The sequence below is a fragment of the Echinops telfairi genome, unplaced genomic scaffold (genome assembly GCF_000313985.2).
Source record: "Echinops telfairi isolate 266 unplaced genomic scaffold, ASM31398v2 ScPeMD7_3509;HRSCAF=4178, whole genome shotgun sequence".
In the NCBI taxonomy this organism is placed as follows: Eukaryota; Metazoa; Chordata; class Mammalia; order Afrosoricida; family Tenrecidae; genus Echinops; species Echinops telfairi.
In genome coordinates this window covers 13432400-13450256 of record NW_022107407.1, presented here as the reverse complement: position 1 = coordinate 13450256, position 17857 = coordinate 13432400, and the positions used below count along the sequence as shown (strand labels likewise).

The following is a 17857-nucleotide window of genomic DNA, read 5'->3' as shown; positions in this document are numbered from 1 at the left end:
AAAGGCATTATACTTACAATCTTTTCATGGATTCCAAATGATTAAATGTTCCTGGAACTAAATGTGTGATTCGGTTGTTATGTAAAAATCTGTTTAAAGAGATAACAAATCCAGTTTTTACAATATTTCTCAACCATGTAGGAAAAAATATAAAAAGTCAAATGGATATATTGGATACATAAGATATGGCAAAAATAAAATAAAAGTCAAATATATTGTTATTTCTCTATATTTCTGTGATTACAATTATTTAATACAAATGAATGTGAAAACAATGGTAATTACTCAAAGCAAAAACTGTAGCCACCCCTCCCCCATTTTACTACCAATTTCCCAATTAGAGAAAGTTATGGGCCCAGTTGCCAGACTGCTAATTACACTAGGAACATAGATTCTATATCAGAAAAGGTTTTTTTAGGGATTTGAATAGATACAGACCTAAATTCTAGAAGACAAAGTGAGCAAACCCCATAAACATCATGTTCTTTAGGTGAAAATGTAGAGAATAAAATGCAACTCACAGTCTTTCAAGCTTTGGTAGATATTGGAATGATTCTGGGTCCAAAGTTTCTATCTGATTAAAGTGCAGGTATCTAGAAAAGTGTTTATAAAAAAGAGGAACAAAAGAAAAAAAAACATAATTTAAAACTATTTTGATTATTTTTTCAGATACATATTTATTTTTTCTAAATATTTTTCAATTCAGATGCCAACAGATAACTCTATATTTCCTCCACTGCACGGGAAGCAGATAAAACATTAAAATAAGAAGATAAAACAAACGTTGGTCATGTGTGCTCATAAATAACCAGTATAAAATATAGATCTACACACTGTCTTAATGATGATGCTCCCAGGCCTATTTTGCTTTCTTTAAAAATATATGATCCTATCACTTTTTAAAAAATCAACATAATATTAATTATACTGAATATGCAAATATACAAATATCACCACTATTTTAACTAGTATATTCATTTGAAGGAAAAAAAATCAACCTGTTTAATTTACCCTTAAGCATATTGTTATCTAACTAAATAACTGCTGGAACAATAAAGAAAACAATACAAAGTTAAGACAATATGTTTAGTTACATGGTCTTTAATTTCATAAAAATCCAGATTCTCATTCTTTTCATTTAAGATGTTTCCTAAGATGCCACAATGTGGCATACCTAATTTCTTCCAAGTTCCTGAAAGTTGATTTCCTCAAGTGGTCCCTCACTTTGAAAATTGGCAGGGTTTTCTTCTCTCCCCTCTCATCTCTCCCTTAAGTAAAATGTGATGAAATCATCCTTCTACTTGGGGTTCTTAAACCACCAAGCCAGTGCCTCCGCAGTATGAACCATCTTTCCACAATACAGCTATCTACTCGCTCATCACTGAAAATAAGCACGAATTCTTTTAGAGGTCCTGGGGACCAACGAAAATAACAATTAAAATATTGGAAGTTACCACCTTTCTCATAAATCCAAAAAAAAGAAAATCAGTCTTATAGAGATTTTCATTATCATTCTGAAATTTACTTTAACTCAAGATCAGGAAACTTCCATGGCTTGAATACCTATCCTGTTTCATAAGTGGCTCCTTTTCTACAGCTGATCAATAGTCAAAATAAACCTGTGGTCCTTTCTTGGGTTTCTGTGCAGCTGAAAGATGCAGAGCGCCCTACCAGACGTGCTTATTGTTTTGAACATGCCTTTCCTACTTCTTTCCCTCATATGCTCATTACTCGCCAACTATACGAGGACAGACATGGCCGAATGGGTGACATTCAGCAAGAAGAGGAAGGGACTGCAAAATCAGTTGTTACTGTAGCCAATATTCAGAAGGAGGAGGGAAAAAAATTAAAAACACTATGGAACATCTCCTACTTGCTAAATAATATGCTGATATAGAAATCATGGTCCCTCATTTCCTGCAAAATAGACTTATCAAACAGACAGACACAGTATCTATCTATCTAAACGTGATTCACAGAGGAGATCCTTTTAGTCCTGCTCGGACATGTGAAGAGTCCTGAGTTTTGAAGAATAAGAAACCAACCAAGGGAATTAGGAAAAAAAGAGGAAGACTATGGGAGAGTCATCATTTGATGGTTATCTGCTGTAATAATGTTTTCACTTGGCACTCACAGCAAAAGTTGGATCAGGGAAAAGATGAAGTAGGTACGACTTAAGCATTCCATGTTCAAAAGCACTTAGGAAAAATTACTGTCAGGGATTTCTAGAACCGTAGGGTTTCTTGAGGCTTCTCCTAAGGAGTTTTCATATTAAAACAGACTCTAGGAAGAAAGGTCTGGTAGCCTACATCTGAAAATTCGTCTATAAAGACATCATGGATCACAATAGAACGCTGTCTGACCTACTTACTTCGGACATGATATCAAAGGCAACCATCACTGGTAGAAGAGATGGTGTCTGGTGATGGAGAGGGACAACCAGGGTGAGGGTAACCCACCTTGAGAGGAAGGGACACAACAGTTGCAATAAAGGTCTGGAACTCGAGACTGTCAGGATAGTACAGGGCTGGGCACGTTTCGTTCTGAGCTACATTAGGTCACCATGAGTAAGAATCATGAGCCAGAGCTCAAGGAGCCCTGGGCACTACTTCATCTAACCCTCTGCCTGGACAGTTGAAGAAACAAGGGCTAAAGTGACTGTTCTCATCCCCAAGAACACTTACGTCATTGCTGACGTCACATCCCTGTCTCCTGATTCCGGTTAAGCACGTTTTCTGATACCTGACAGTGTCCCCACAGGGCTGCTCATGTAGACAGACCCCAGGGAGCTGGCCCACGGCGCATGCCTCATTGCCTCTTTGGATGTGGCCTCTGCCACATTGCCTTTTCCTCTGTGACGCAGATTCCTTATTCTCAGACTGGCTTGTCAGCACATTACCCTACATCACTACAGAGAGACTCTGGGTATCAATCTCATCCTGGGTGACTAGAATGCGCTTGTTCGATGCAGTGGGACGGAGTCCAAGCAGATCCGGAACTGTGCCCTCCCTGCTGTGCTCAGCACTTTGAACACAAGTCAGTGATAACCTGAAGCCACTGTTGACACGGTTATCTCCTCTCTACAGGGTACACTCTTTAAAGATGAAAGAACATGTCCTAATCGTCCCCTTTATTTCCCTCAGATAGTCAACAGTGTTGATTGAATGAAACAAAGGTATCAATAGCTGAGATTCCTAACTAATCTATTCGGAGGTTTCAAAGGCAGCCAAACAGACCACTCAAATTGCTCTCCCTATATTCATTAAAATCTCTAGAGTCAAAATATTTTTCATATATGGTATTCTCTCCGCTTCCATTTTCTCCTAAGACACTTCCCATTCCTTCCCTAAAAATAATGTTCAATTTATCTCCTCACAACGTTAGGTAACCATCACCAGACAGTCATTGTTGTAGCTCATGGTTGTCATCGACTTGCCTTATTTTCTATTAAAAACTTATTGTATGCAAGTGATCCTTTGAAAACTCTCCCTGATTCATGTGTTCTTGCTATGATCTAAATATTCTTTTTGTTTCATTTTCCCGAAAGCAAAAAACTCTATTACTCCTTTAGACACAAAAACGAAAACCAAAATTACGGCCACGAGTCCGTTCTGACTCAGCGACTTTACAAGAGAGAGTAGAACTGGCCCGATGGGGTTCAAGCCCCATCTTTCTCACGAGGACCAGCTCGTGGCTTCAAACTGCGGGTCTTGCTTGCAGTTGCCGTCCGGCTCAGGGCTCTGAAAATAAACCCAAACCTCCTCCTATCGAGTTGATGCCAATCAAAGCAATGCTCTAGGGCAGAAAAAAACTGCCCCACAAGTTTCCAAGGCTGTGACTTTTAAGGAATGAGACTGTCCCTTCTTTCTAGCACATTCTGGCTGGTGCGTTTGAACTGCGGAACTACACTTTTGCCACAGTGTCATCAGGAATCCTACTCCTACGTTAAGCTCCCCACGAAACTCACTGCCATCCAGTGGACTCACCCTCACAGCAACTGCCCCTTTGGGTTTCCAAGACTGTAAACCAGGGGTCCTCAAACTTTTTAAACATGGGACCAGTTCACTGCCCCTAAGACCCGTTGGAGGGCCGGACTATAGTTTAAAAAAAAAAAAAAAACTATGAACAAATTCCTATGCACACTGCACATACCTTATTTTGAAGTAAAAAAACAAACGAGGCAAAAACACCTGGAAGGCTGGATAAATGTCCTCGGAGGGCCACACGTGGCCCGCGGGACCACAGTTTGAGGACCCCTGCTGTAAATCTTTATGTATCCACAAAAAGCCCCCTCTCTCCCAGAGAGTAGCTGGTGGGTTTGAAAAGCAAAGTGCAGTTACCAGCACAATGCATACCTCCATATCCCACCTTCAATACAACGTCTCAGATGTAGTTTACGCCATGTAGAATACGCAAAGAAAAGGTTTTACTTGGATTAAATACTGATTTGTAAATATAAGTATTGTGTGTACTTTTAAGCAAATTGTTTCAAAGTGAGTTCTCCCCCCAGATCTGCCTTTGAAAATATGGCTGTGTCCAATCAGCCAATGAACCATGTAGAGAAATAAGTTTAGCAAAAGAAAGTCATGGTGCAGCCTAACAAACTTCAGTCACTCTCCATCCATTTTGTAAAACTGAATGATAACTGAAAACCCCTTAGCTAATTTAGTAACTATAGCTGGTCAAGCAAACTGCCTGCCATCCACAGCCCCGTGGGCCGCTTAGTGAGTTACCTGAGGGGCTGCTCACTACAAGGAGAGCGGGTAGGAGCCACCAGCCACTCACAGAAGAAAGATGGAGCTTCTACTCCAGCACAGATTTACGGTCTCGGAAAACAGGGGGAGTCCACTCTGGCTGTGGGGCCGCTGTGACTCAGAATCAACTCCACAGGCAAAAACAAAGGAATGAACTAGTTAAAACAAAACACAGCAGAAAGAATCAACTCCGCAGCGGGGAGAAATCTTGACAGGAATAGAAGGCTTCATCTTTCTCTCACAGAGAAGCTGGTGACTCCAAACTGCCGAGTCTTCGGTTAGCAGCTCAGCTGATAATCACCCTCTACGCCACCAGGTCAAGCAAAAAAACCCAGTGCTTGGGAGCGGGGGCGGGGGCGCAGGGATTGAAACTTGAAAAAAATAAAACTCAAAAACTTTCAATAGCACTGAGAAATCACCATGCTGACTTCATTGCAAAGCATGATTCATGAAGCCAAAAGAAGAAATTTTATATATATATATAAAATAAATAAAATCCTCTCCCCCACTGAAAAAGCGGTGGTAGGCCAAATAGCGTTTGGGAACCTCCGGTTTACAATGGAACCCATGTCCTCATCCTCCTTTGCTTGCTCTTTCTACTGCTGGGATAGTTTCCCACTTTCCTGTGCTGCCATGTCTGTGTCTCTCATTCAGTAAATGCTGTCAAGATGGTTCGTCCGACTTGCTCTTCTTCGTGTCGTGACACGTAGCACACGATTTGCTGTATGGCGCAAATCCAATGAGTGGATAAACAGATGGTCGCACGGACGGATGGCTGGATAGACAGGTGACTGACAAGTCGATTCCTGTTTCTGTCATCTCCACGCACATACTACTGGGTCTAGCTACCTACATCCCACTGAGCAGTCATGCATCATGCAAGCAGCTAGCACGGTTCATTGTTCCTTCTGAGAGGCAAACAGGCAGGTGACACTACAGAAGCTGAAGCGCAGAAGAGAAAGGGCACTTACAGTTGCTCTAGAGAGGCAAGTCCCTTAAATGCTTGCCTGTCAATTGACTGGATTTCATTCTTGTACAAATAGCTGAAACAAGAAACAGGAGGGAGTATTAGCACACAAACAAGAGCTAATAACTTCAGATGGAAAAGAAGAATCAAGTTGACACATGGAGACAGTTTCCAAATTAATGACTGTATTAGGGTACAAACAAAACATTACAGAGTGAGTAAGAGTCTTCTTACAGAGGCTCCCTTTTCCTTCTAAGGAAGTCTCAGGTGGATTAAAAGTGAATGGTCCAAACTGAGAGTGATGAAACCTGTCCTTCAGCTAATTTACTGATTTGACTCTATGGCTTATGAATTACTGACAGCACATTTGCTTCAAAACCTGAATAACACAATCATTTACCTATAAACTTGTGGAAAACGTTCATTACAGGGAGGGGGGAATCCACAGAATGTAAGATTTTATAACTGATTCTAAAATATTTATAAATCATTTAGGGAGCACAGAATAACAAAGAATAAATGGCTGTTTGAATTACTCATAGACTCAGAAACCTATTTCTATAAAATAGAAACAGTAGCACACCAAGGAATCACATAATATAGCCCAACACCTTAGTTTTTTATGGCCTGTTTTTACATTTAATTGTTAACAAATATCGAAGAAAGAATAATATTATGTGATGCATGAAAATAATATGAAATCTGATTCCGGTGCCATCATGAGATTTCACACAGGCACAGCTGTGCTTACTCATGTCTATGTTGCCTGATGCTGCATTTGAGCTCAATGCCAGAGTAATTACGACAGAACCCACGTGACTCATGGAAATTAAAATACATTACTTTGTGACGCTGTAGAAAAACATTGCTTAGCACCCGATCTAACCTGACAAGGATGAAGACTTTCACACCAAAGTACAATTCAGCAGTATCGTGATTCCAAAAAGAATGATAAAACTACATATAGAACTTACTACTCTTAAACTCTATTATAAGGGAAATGGTGCTGAAATTAAGCCAGCCTCACTGTATATAGTTTTATGGTTCTTTGTAGAATTGTGATACTTCAGAATATTGGAACTATGATATGAAAGTCTTCATCCTTGAAAGGTAAGACCAAGCGCTTGCAAACTAGTTCTCTAAGTTTCCAGAAATGATGCATTTTCATCTCCACGGATCATCCGGTCTGTTACAACTAGTGTGTAGCACGAAGACCACCAAAGGCAACATATGAACAAGCGTGGCTGTATTTCAGCCCACAAGGTCAGCAGTTCAAAACTACCAGCAGCTTTGCTCGAGAAAGATGAGGCTTCCTACTCTCCTAAAGATCTCCACTCTCAGGAGCTCACTGGGGCAAGTTCTACTCTGTCCTCTAGGACTATGGTGAGTCAAAACTGACTTGATGGCAGTATCTCAGTGAAATGTCATGTCAGTGGCATGAACACTTCATGTGGTGTCACAAAACCTTCTTCTTCTTCTTCTAATATACAGTCCTATAGTAATAGTAAAGAATAATGGTTAAAGTACCAGCTGTTAATTGATAGGTTGAATTGCAGTTCAACTCAACAGCTGCTTGTGTGAAAATGTCCTTATCTGCCTCCATAAAGATTTTAAAACAAAACCAATCTCACTGCTATCAAGTCAATTCTAGCTCATAACCGCCTACAGGGCAGGGTGGAACTTCCCCTGTGGGTTTCCTACACTATCATTCTTTATGGGCGTGAAAGGCCTCTTCTTTCTCCTGTGGGACAACTGACCGTTTCAAAGTGCTCACCATGTGCTTACCAGCCCAACTGCGCCACCAGGGCTCATGCCTCAAGTTCACAGTCTTAGAAACCCTATGGGCCGTTCTCCTGTCAGGCAGGGGAACTAGGAGCTGAGGCTGACTTGATAATGGAGGTTTTTAGGATAGTAGTAAAGTAACAGAGAATCCCAAGAATTTTGTAAATAAAATTTATGTAAAATAAAAGATAACTTGACACACAGATATGTGCCTTTGATGTCTCCTACAATCGGTCTTGCTTCAGCTTTGATCAAGGTAGATTCACAAATCAAAGTCCACACTTTTCCCACCTTTCAGAACTGTTTTTGCAGTTACTCACTCAGTGAATGAATTTTCACCTACCTAAAGGAGTCTGATGGTGTTGTGGTTAGCATTGGGCTGCTAACTACAAACTCGGCAGTTGGGAACCACCATTTGCTCCCAGGCCAAAAGGGCTTTCTGCTCTGCATACAGTTACAGGCTCAGAAAAATCACAGAGCAGCTCTACCCTGTCTTATAGGATGGCGATGAGTCAGCATCAACTCGATGGCACCAAGTTTAGTTTTCCAAATTTTATTTTGCTAAATATAGTGTGTGTGTGTGTGTGTGTGTGTGTGTCTTAAAGCTCATAGTATTGCATCTTTCATTTTCAAAAGGACAATGTGGTTTGATGTGACTTAATTACGTAGTAATGTTCTTAGGAGCCAAGTTTAAAAAGACCTACTCTGCTATCTGTAATTGTTACAACCTATCTAAATGGTGCTCACTTCTCTATAAATTTGTTAAGGTTGTCCCTTAATAAAAAACTGCAAGCTTGAACATAAAGCAAAGTTTGCCTAGCCAGTGACAGTCCCATGAAAATACCAGAGACATCCCTTGGCAGTGAACTTGGGCAGAGAGCATGGGTCTGGGTCTTCAAGCCGTCAGTGATTAGCTGTGTGGTCTTGAATAAGAAACGTAACCTCTTTGAGCCTTAAAGTTATTTTTAATTTTTGTTTTTTCTTCTTCTATAAAATGGAGAAAAATAGCAGTATCTTCCAAAATGGTTGAGAAGATTAAAAAAATGAATAGATGTAAAGAATACAGTCTGACCACAGTGCCTGTTCAGGCATTGTTTGTTATCAATATTCCTATGAAAGGCAAATCTTGGCGTAGATTTCTGTGCCCATTTCTTTTATTGAAAACAAAAGACTAGTTGAATACCAGCACTAACATCAACATCATACTGAATGGACTTTAAAAATAGAGATAAGAAAATATTTTAAAGAGGATATAAGACAAGTCAATCAAATATGGATAACTACATGCTTCCAAAGAAAATAAAAAGCCCAACCCATCCCCATGGAGTTGTTTCTGACTGACAGTAACCCTAGGAGACTGTAAATATTATTAGAACAGACAGCCTCATCTTCCTCTCCTGCAGCACACCGGACAGAGCCACCAGGGTTTGCTGATTATAAAGACATGATTTATTCTTAAGAATTGAGGACTGGTTATTCTAATTATAAGCTAGATTTAATTTCTATTTCACAGACGTGGTCTTCTGAGTCTGAGTTTCATCTCAAGAGTTAATTTCACAACTACAAAGACTTCTAGACTTGCCAAAAAGGGCTTCCAAAAGCTCGTGGAAAGATTATATTCACTTTTAATACCATTTTCCCATGATATTTTGAAGCCCTGACCAAGAAGAAAATAAGGTGACAGGAAATACAAGAGCATTCAACTTCTGGAAATACAATGTGACACTCAAATAGACACTAGATACACAAGGTGAGACACAAGTCAGGTGCATTCTTAAGTATTTCAATCACACTACTATGCAGTCCCTTAAAGCAGTGCTTATCAAAATGCACTCGGTCAAGGCAAGCTGAGGAATTTGCAGAACAAAACTGGAATTCCAAAACAGTATAATAAACGTGTCCCATTTCTATCTCCTCTCTTTATGGCTCTATACTTGCCTTCTTGATTTTTTTCTCCTGAGTGGCCCACCTCCTCCCTGAACTAATGCCCTACTGCTGCTCATTCCATCATGGACAGTCTGCGTTAGCTACCACTGGTGGGCGGCAGCACTGCCGTGCGACCAAAAGAAAGAAAAAAGGTTAGAAATAGAGTCCCTTGAAGAGTATGTTGTCAAGGTTTAAACAGTGTCATTTAAAAAAGATTTCCTTAAATGAAAAAATGAGTATCACAACTTATTTAATATCAAAATATTTGCAAAGCTGTTCTTAAGTAACTGGGAAAAGTGGCTCACAATATAAATGCTAGCTATCCGCTAACTGAATAGGCTTTCCCAAAACATCAAAAACTCCCTTTTGAAACTCACTTGGCGAAAAAATTCAAAGTAGACCCATTCTTCATTTTCAAAATGAATAAAATAAGTTTAATAATATTCACAGGGGATTAAAAATTATCATAATGGGTCAAAAATAGTGGAGAAAAATATTTATACCTAATATTTTCAATAGATTTAACGATAACTGTGTAGTTAGTAACTACTGACACATCTAAAATAGATGCAAACGATACGCTGGGATTAACAATATGACTGCTCAAAATAAGAAAACAAAAAACGATATAACAATGTTATTTAGGTTCACATATTATACAAATTTCTAAAAAAAAAAAATCAATAATATAAACCTTCATGAAAAACAGCTATATCTGAAACTTTTCTCTACATCCTAAAACTAAGAATAACTTGTGAAAGCACACAGCACATGTCTGTGATTTTTCAGAACCAAGAATTAAATCTGAATGTTTTACTTATTTTCCAATTATAAAATAAGTTGCTTTCAAGAATACAAAGCAAGTATTTTGTAAAGAGGTAATTTTTAAAGTTCAAAATTCACTTCAGCAAACATGATATTAATGATAATAAAGCAACTAATCAAAATCAATTTTAATACTAAAGTAAAATGGAATGGAATTACACATAAGGAGACGAACATTTCTAGAATTAAGTACAGGGGGACATACCAATCGGATTTTAAATTTGCATCTTTATATTTCTCCAACAATACCATGATACTGTAATCAAAATGGCTGTTGCAAGCTTATATTTTGCAAAGCCTATGTAAGCTGTTCAAATTAGTAACTAAATACGTTACTACCTTCCACTTCAAGAATCGTCATTCCTATTCTTAAAATATATTCAGTAGCAATGCAATTTAATTTTATTCAACCTATTTTACTTAAAGTTTAATAGCTAAATAACAAAAACCACATAAGGTGTGCTGATGGAAACTCATTTTAACAATTCCAACCAAAGTTTCACCCACCTGAGAATAAAATCTCTTTATATAAATGAATTTACAATCATTCATGAGATAATTTAGCTCAATGATCAGATAGTTTGAAAATATAACACATAAGCTTTGGTGTTAAAGAACTGATCATTAACTTACAGATATTTTAAATTTTCCAAGTCTTCAAATGATCCACTAGGTATTCTCTTGATCTGATTATTGTTGAGAAGCCTATGAAAAAAATTTCAATATAAATTAAGGGGGAAAATCCAAACTGTAATTAAACAACACATCTAGAGTCGGAAACAAGCACAGAATTATTAAGCTACAAAGCTCTTCAACAGCTGACTTTAAATTCTAAGTTACCACAACAAAGGGGATAAACGTATTTAACTTTCATAATTACACATTTTCAAACACAATGTTTATCCATATCACCTCACTTTTTATTTAACCTTTGAGTACAATGAATATTTGTCTCTACGAAACAAAGGAATATAATCTTTCTCCTGTTTGCCCCTAGATTTTCTATTTTAGTAGGCAAATCTCCAGGCACTCATAAGATTATAGAACAGTCTAGTCAGATGTGTTATTAAGAGTACGTCATCTAGTTCAATGAGCCCTTCCCTTTCCCAGATAAGAAACTGGCATGCAGGACAATTCGGTGTTCTGCCCACAGAGAGCAATGTTAATTAGTATATGGTTCTCACTTCCTATTCTTTGTACTTTCCTGTATGTCAATCACTCACTGTCTGAAATAGGAGTGCCAAGAGAAATGAGCTTTCCGATGTGTCATTCAAAAATCACCTGAAGTCTGCTACAGAACCATTCCAACACTGGCCAAGCCAGTTTCTTAGTTCTGAATCCTGTAAGGCAGTGGTTCTCAACCTTCCTAATGCCAGGGCCCTTTAATACAGTTCCTCATGTTGTGGTGACTTCCCAACCATAAAATTTTTTTTGCTACTTCATAACTAATTTTGCTACTGTTATGAATCGGGTGACCTCTGTGAAAGGTCGTTTGACCCCCAAAGGGGTCGCGACCCACAGGTTGAGAACCACTGAAGGTCCCAATCCTGAGACACAATGGACTCCGAGAGGTTTGACACATACGCAGAGCATTCAGGAGAAGCACTGTCTTCAATCTTGCAACTAAAGACATGAAAGAGTGGCTATAATCAAACATGATCTAGCAAGTGACAAAAGAGATGTGATAATTAGAAGAAGAAAAAAAGAGGAAACTTGGCTGGTTTTATGGAGTCTACCCAAAATACAATGGACAGGTAAAAAGATGTCCTACGAGACAGAGAGATGAACAAAATGAACAAGCTGCAAACAAGCACAGTTTGACTCGTACTTTTTGTTCCCATTTGCATAAACATGTCTCTGTCTTGGTCTCTACTTTTCCCAACATGACCAATCAATACAGATAAGCAAAAGTTGATCCTAATTGATGTGTGTATGGATTGCGATAAGTTGCATGAGTCCCTAATAAAATGTTTTAATAAAAAAATAAATAAATAAATTTTTTTAAAAACATTGATCCTACTATTCAAGATATACCTCCGAGCAAATGACATAATGGCAAATAAATATATTTTCCCCGACAGGTTTCTATCAAATTTTTCAACTTACAATGTATTCAAGTTCCTCAGACCTCTGAATGCTCCAGGTTGGATCTCCCTAATTCTGTTAAAGCGAAGATCCCTGTAAAGAAACAAGAAATGTACTTATGCTGGAGAGAAATTTACAATCATGGCTACTTCCATGCTAGTCTTACTTATTCTGTTTCATAACTGTAACAAGGCATTTAAAAAACTATGTTCACTTCCTGAATGAATGAGCTAAAAATGCATCTGATAAGTACAATATCATTTTTCTAGAAATTTATTTAAACACTTTTGGGGGGCTTGTTTTTAATTCTATGGTTCTCTTTTGTTGTAGTTGTTCTGTTTCTTGGATTTTTGTTTTTTGGGTAGATTAGCAGCTGTATATTGGCAATGAACTATCATAAATTCAAGTAGATCCAGAAGAGGTTGTTAAATGAGAGATTTCATTGACAAAGTCAGATGAATCTTGACTGAAACCAGAGAATTCCAGGAAGATGTTTAAACTGTTTACTTGTGTTTTATTGACTATGCAATGGCACTTAACTATGTGGATCATAATAAATTACAGATAACATCTTGAAAAATAAGAATTCCAAAATACTTAATTGTGTTCACGCAGAACCCATACATAAAACAAGTGTCAGTTGTTTGAATAGAACAAGGACCTACTGTGTTTTATATCAGGTGAGGTGTGGGTCAGGGTTATATACTTTTATGATACTTATTCCATCCATGTGTTAAGTAAATAATCCGGAAAGCTAGGCTACTTAAAGAAGAATGCTGCATCAGAATTAGAAAAGACAATTTAATACCTGAAATATGCAAATAATACATTTGCTCACTGAAGCATTACCATATAATCCATCTTCAGTTTGGATTATACCTTACCATAAGGAAAATAAAAACCCCCACAACTGCACCAATATGCAATATCTTGATAAAAAAGATTGAAGTAGTCAAGGATTTTATTTTATTGGATCCACAATAAACCCCTCTGGAAATATCAGTCAAGGAATTACAGGATAGATTGCATTGGGGAAATCTATTGTAGGACCCCTCGAAAATGTCGTCAAGATGTTCACTTTGAGATTTAAGGTGACCCAAGTCATGACATTTTTAATCACCATCTGGAAGAAGCTGGCCAATGAATGAGCAGACTGAAGACGCCTTTGAATTATGGTGCTGGTGACGAATACTGAACATACCATTAACTTGCAGAAGAACAAACCAATCAATCTTGGAGGAAGGATAGCTCCTTAGAAAAGAGTATGGCGAAACATTATCTCACGTAATGTGGACATGTTCTCAAAAGAGACCAGCCCCCGAGAAGGACACCCCGCTCGTGAAGCAGAGGGTCCTCAAACACAAGAAGGACCCGCCACATGAAGGGCTGACACAATGGCTTCAACAATGCACTGAAATGCAGCGCGAGTTGTGAAAATGGCCAGAACTGGGCAGTGTTTCATTCTGCTACGAAGAACAGACTGGCAGCACCTATCAACAAGTCTGATGATGATAAACACGGGTTACAGATGCACATCTTCCAGTAGGGAGCACAACATTCAAACCAGGGGCACAATTGTATAAACATTTTAGGTTTTACTCCAATAATTTGATGAGCTGTAATTCAGTCTTTGATCAATTCCCTACCTGTTATCTCAGTGAGAAAGTTTAGACTGAATACCTCAGAAGCTAATCAAGCATATGAAACATAAAAAAACAAGGCTTTTTAACATATGGCTTTTAATCTAACATTTCAACTTCCCCAAAATCCAAACTCGCTGTCATTGAGTCAACTCAGCCTCATACAGAACGGCCGCAGTAGGTTTCTGAGGATGAACCGGAAGCATCGTGTTGCTCCCTCTGAGCAGCTGGGGAGTTCAAACTGTTGACCTTGCTGTGAGCAGCCCAGGTGTAACCCACCAGGCCACCAAGGCTACGTGATATTCCAACAAACACTTTAAATACAACTAAACCTGTCACAGTGAAGCAGTGATTTTTATTTCGAAGGTGGAGGATGATTTGAACAGTCCACAAGAGACTGAATTTTGGAGTTGACACAGGAGGGCTAGAAATGCACAGCTGCTTCTAGATTTCTCTCTCAAAAAGGTCGAGAGCACAGCAGCATGTGGAAAACACGACCGGTGTCCGGACACAAGGTCAAAAAAGTCACTTACGCAGCGGTAGGACGTGAAGATTTACAGACACCTGTGTTTGCACACACCTTAAAGACCCGTCTCAACATGAATGAAAACATTTAGGAGGGAGACAAGAATCAAAGCCACTATGAAAACGAAACAGGAAGGCCGGTTCCTTTATCAAATCACATGAAAATGTCCAACCCATCCTCACACCGTCTAATTAGGGACCCTGAGTAACCATTTGATCAATAGCTTGAAAAGATATTTTATTATGCATTTATTGAATTCACTGAATGCCTATAAATTTTTTTTATAAAAAGCTGACTGTTATGAACAGTGGTTTATATAATGGGTTCTTGATTATGATTCAAGCATACTAAAACTTTTCTTAAAAAATACTTGCTTGGTTCCTTAATATTAACTGTATTAAGCTTACCCAAAAACCACTCTCATCCTTCAGTCAATTCCAACTCAGAACAGAACTGCTCCACCAGTGTGCCCCAAATGGCCGGTGACACAGTCCAGCGCTGGTTTCACTGCTTCAGGTCCCCCGGTTCCTGAGGTAGTCACCAACCTGTGCTTACGAACGACAACTTCCCACCATGGATTGCTTGCTTCTAATTATCTATGAATACACTTTTCATACTCCCCACCCACAGACATGTGCAGATTTACAGAAATGAGAATTTAATTTACTTCCTATTCAGAATATCTCACAGAGCCCAACTTAAAAAGGGTACAAGAAATATGAAAAACTGCAAAGCAAAGGGTAGGCATGGAAGAACAAATACTGAGGGGGTGGGGGGAGAGGGGCGGGGAGGCAAGTCAGCCCAGATAAGATTTTTAATGATGAAACATTCTAGTAATTGTAAGGAGACATTTTTAACTAGGCAAGACTTCAGCCGAAGCCCCTGGGTGATGCAACCAGTTAATGTGTCCTGCTACGAATTGGAGGTTCAGGTCTACTCCAAGAAAGGCCAAGTCATCTACTTCCAAAGAAACGCCCCTTGAAAATGCTGCCAGAGCACAGTTCTACTCAGACACACATCGGGCCCCGTGAGTCAGAGGCAACTCGTGGCCTCTGGGAAAAAGACTTTCGTGTCAACAAAAACAAACAGGAAGCTTTCTTATCTCAGACGTAGAATCTGAATGGCAAGCCTGGGCTGACACTAGAGGAAGCTGATTCTGCACCTCCAGAGTAAGGAGTCTGCAACACAGTCACCTTGTTCACCCTGCTCCTGGTCAGAAATGACACGTCCAAGAGGAGATAAGGCCAGGCATTTTGGAAACTAGAAAGCTGACTGCTGAAGATTCATGGACTTGGTCATTTAAAATTAAAATCAAAGCTGACTACTGGGAGAGCTATCAGTCCGCCCTAATTACATGGCCAAGCCAACCCCAGTCTGAAACATGTGTGGACCAAACCTCTGAAAGTGATGGAGGTGACGGAGTAGCTACTGCTGTGGTGCCCAGCAGGCACCAGTGACATTTGTCAATCGGGCAATTGAAATGTGACCCATCCTGATCTGGATAAATTATGAAGTGTAATGAATACACTAGATTCCAAGTTTCATACAAAACAAAACCAGAATTTAAAATGTATTATCAACCACTTTTATACTTGCTTCTTATTTAAATATTAACTTTTCAGCAAGTTAAAGACAATATCAAAATACATTTAAGTTGTTTCTTTTTCATTTGTTTAACATAATTACTAGAGAAATCTTAAGTTACATGTGGGTCCCTCATTATATTTGTATACAGCAGCTCTTATTTCAAAGGAAGAGGATATTTTTGATAACAATTCCCCATTCTAATTAGCCAGACAACCAGAAAAAGACTGGACTCTTGTTCTATACAGCATAAAAGAAAGAACCCTCCCTTTCCAAGAAAATTATCTTAGCAGAGAAAGTGAGCTTATCTTTCTTAATGAACGGAATTAAAATGCCACAACTGAAAAGTTAATAGCTGAAATGAAAAAGTCATTGCATGGATTTACATATTGGCTCATCAGAAGAAAAGGGGAATAAACATGAAGGCGGATTAGAAATTAACTACTCTGAAGGAACTCTGAAAGAAAAGGGGATTGGACTAATGAATTCTAATAGGTCCTGCCCACTATTTAACAGAGAGCTACCCATTTATTCTGGGTCAGGATAACAGGCTTGGAACTATTTGTACGGTCTTTTTCTCTTTTGGTGTCTAACTATATGATAGGCAGGATAAACAATCCCAAAGAGATAGGAAGGGACCCATGGTTTGAGGGGGTTGGGGAATGGGAGTGCAGACCCAAAACCCACCTGTAAGACAATTGGACAGAAGGGCCACATGGAACGGCCACATGGAACGGATGTTTGATAGTTGGGTTTATTGTGCTAACCTGGCCAATAGGAACATGTGGGATTAATCAGGTTGCAGTTTGACTGGAGAGCAAATTGATAAATGGATCTGCAAAGCCCGCCCCTCTCTCGTGCTTTCTGGTGATAGAGCGTGATGGAGCATGCTGCTGCTTTAGCTAGTTCTCTGCTCAACCTGTGAGCTACACCACTGCAGGCCATGCCAACCCATGGATCATGTCGCTAGAGTTTGAGGCTCTTTCGAGACCTGCTTCACCATGTTGCTGGGGCATACAGCACTTGAGTTTGAGGCTGGTGGATCCTGTTGCCTTGCATGGCTTTAGTTTGATATCCCACCCAGGCCTGCTTGGCTAACTAGTGACTGTTAGTGACCCACCCTGCTGTTTGCTGCCTTGCCTGAGGGAGGACTCTGCTGTCTGCTTCCTTGACCTTGGACACAGTAGCCCATGGGAATTGAAGGACTTTCCGTATATTTACTGTTCCATGGGAGTGAGTTGAACTGAACCCTCTGTACTGCTGTGTGGACTATATTCCTTCTCACTGTATAAACCTATCATCTTATATATACACATAATCATAAGTGAACTGGTTTTATTTCTCTAAAGAACCCTGTAGCACTGATGAAACACTTAACTACCCTCTACTTCTTTAAAATTTCCTCCCCTAGGGCTTGCTTTACCTGACTTTAGCACATACTATACAGCCACAGTTGTCAAAACCGCATGGTATTGGTACAATGACAGATACAATGGAAAAGAACTGAAAACCCAGAAATGAAAGCATCAGCATACAGACAACTGATCTTTGATAAGGGCCCCAAAAATATCAAATGGGAAGGTGAGGTCCTTTTTAACAAGTGGTGCTGGAAATAATGGATATTCACCTGCAGAAAAATGAGGCAAGACCCTTATCTTACTCCGTGCACAAGAATAAACTCAAGGTGGATCACAGACCTTGAAGTTAAACCCCAAACGATTAGGGCCATCAATGAGGGAATTGGGACCAACTTGAGAACTTTGGCACA

The 17857-nt window shown here is 39.2% G+C and overlaps 1 protein-coding gene across 1 annotated transcript in view; it reads right to left on the bottom strand.

The window, feature by feature from the left end:
• The window catches only part of PXDN (peroxidasin), a 163222-nt gene that overhangs the window by 73916 nt on the left and 71449 nt on the right, over positions 1–17857 (bottom strand). The window contains exons 2-6 of the mRNA XM_004709832.2: positions 12361–12432; positions 10888–10959; positions 5726–5797; positions 522–593; positions 18–89 (exon numbers count right to left, since the gene is read on the bottom strand). Coding sequence (XP_004709889.1) covers positions 18–89; positions 522–593; positions 5726–5797; positions 10888–10959; positions 12361–12432 — 360 coding nt within the window. The remainder of the gene's footprint in view (positions 1–17; positions 90–521; positions 594–5725; positions 5798–10887; positions 10960–12360; positions 12433–17857) is intronic.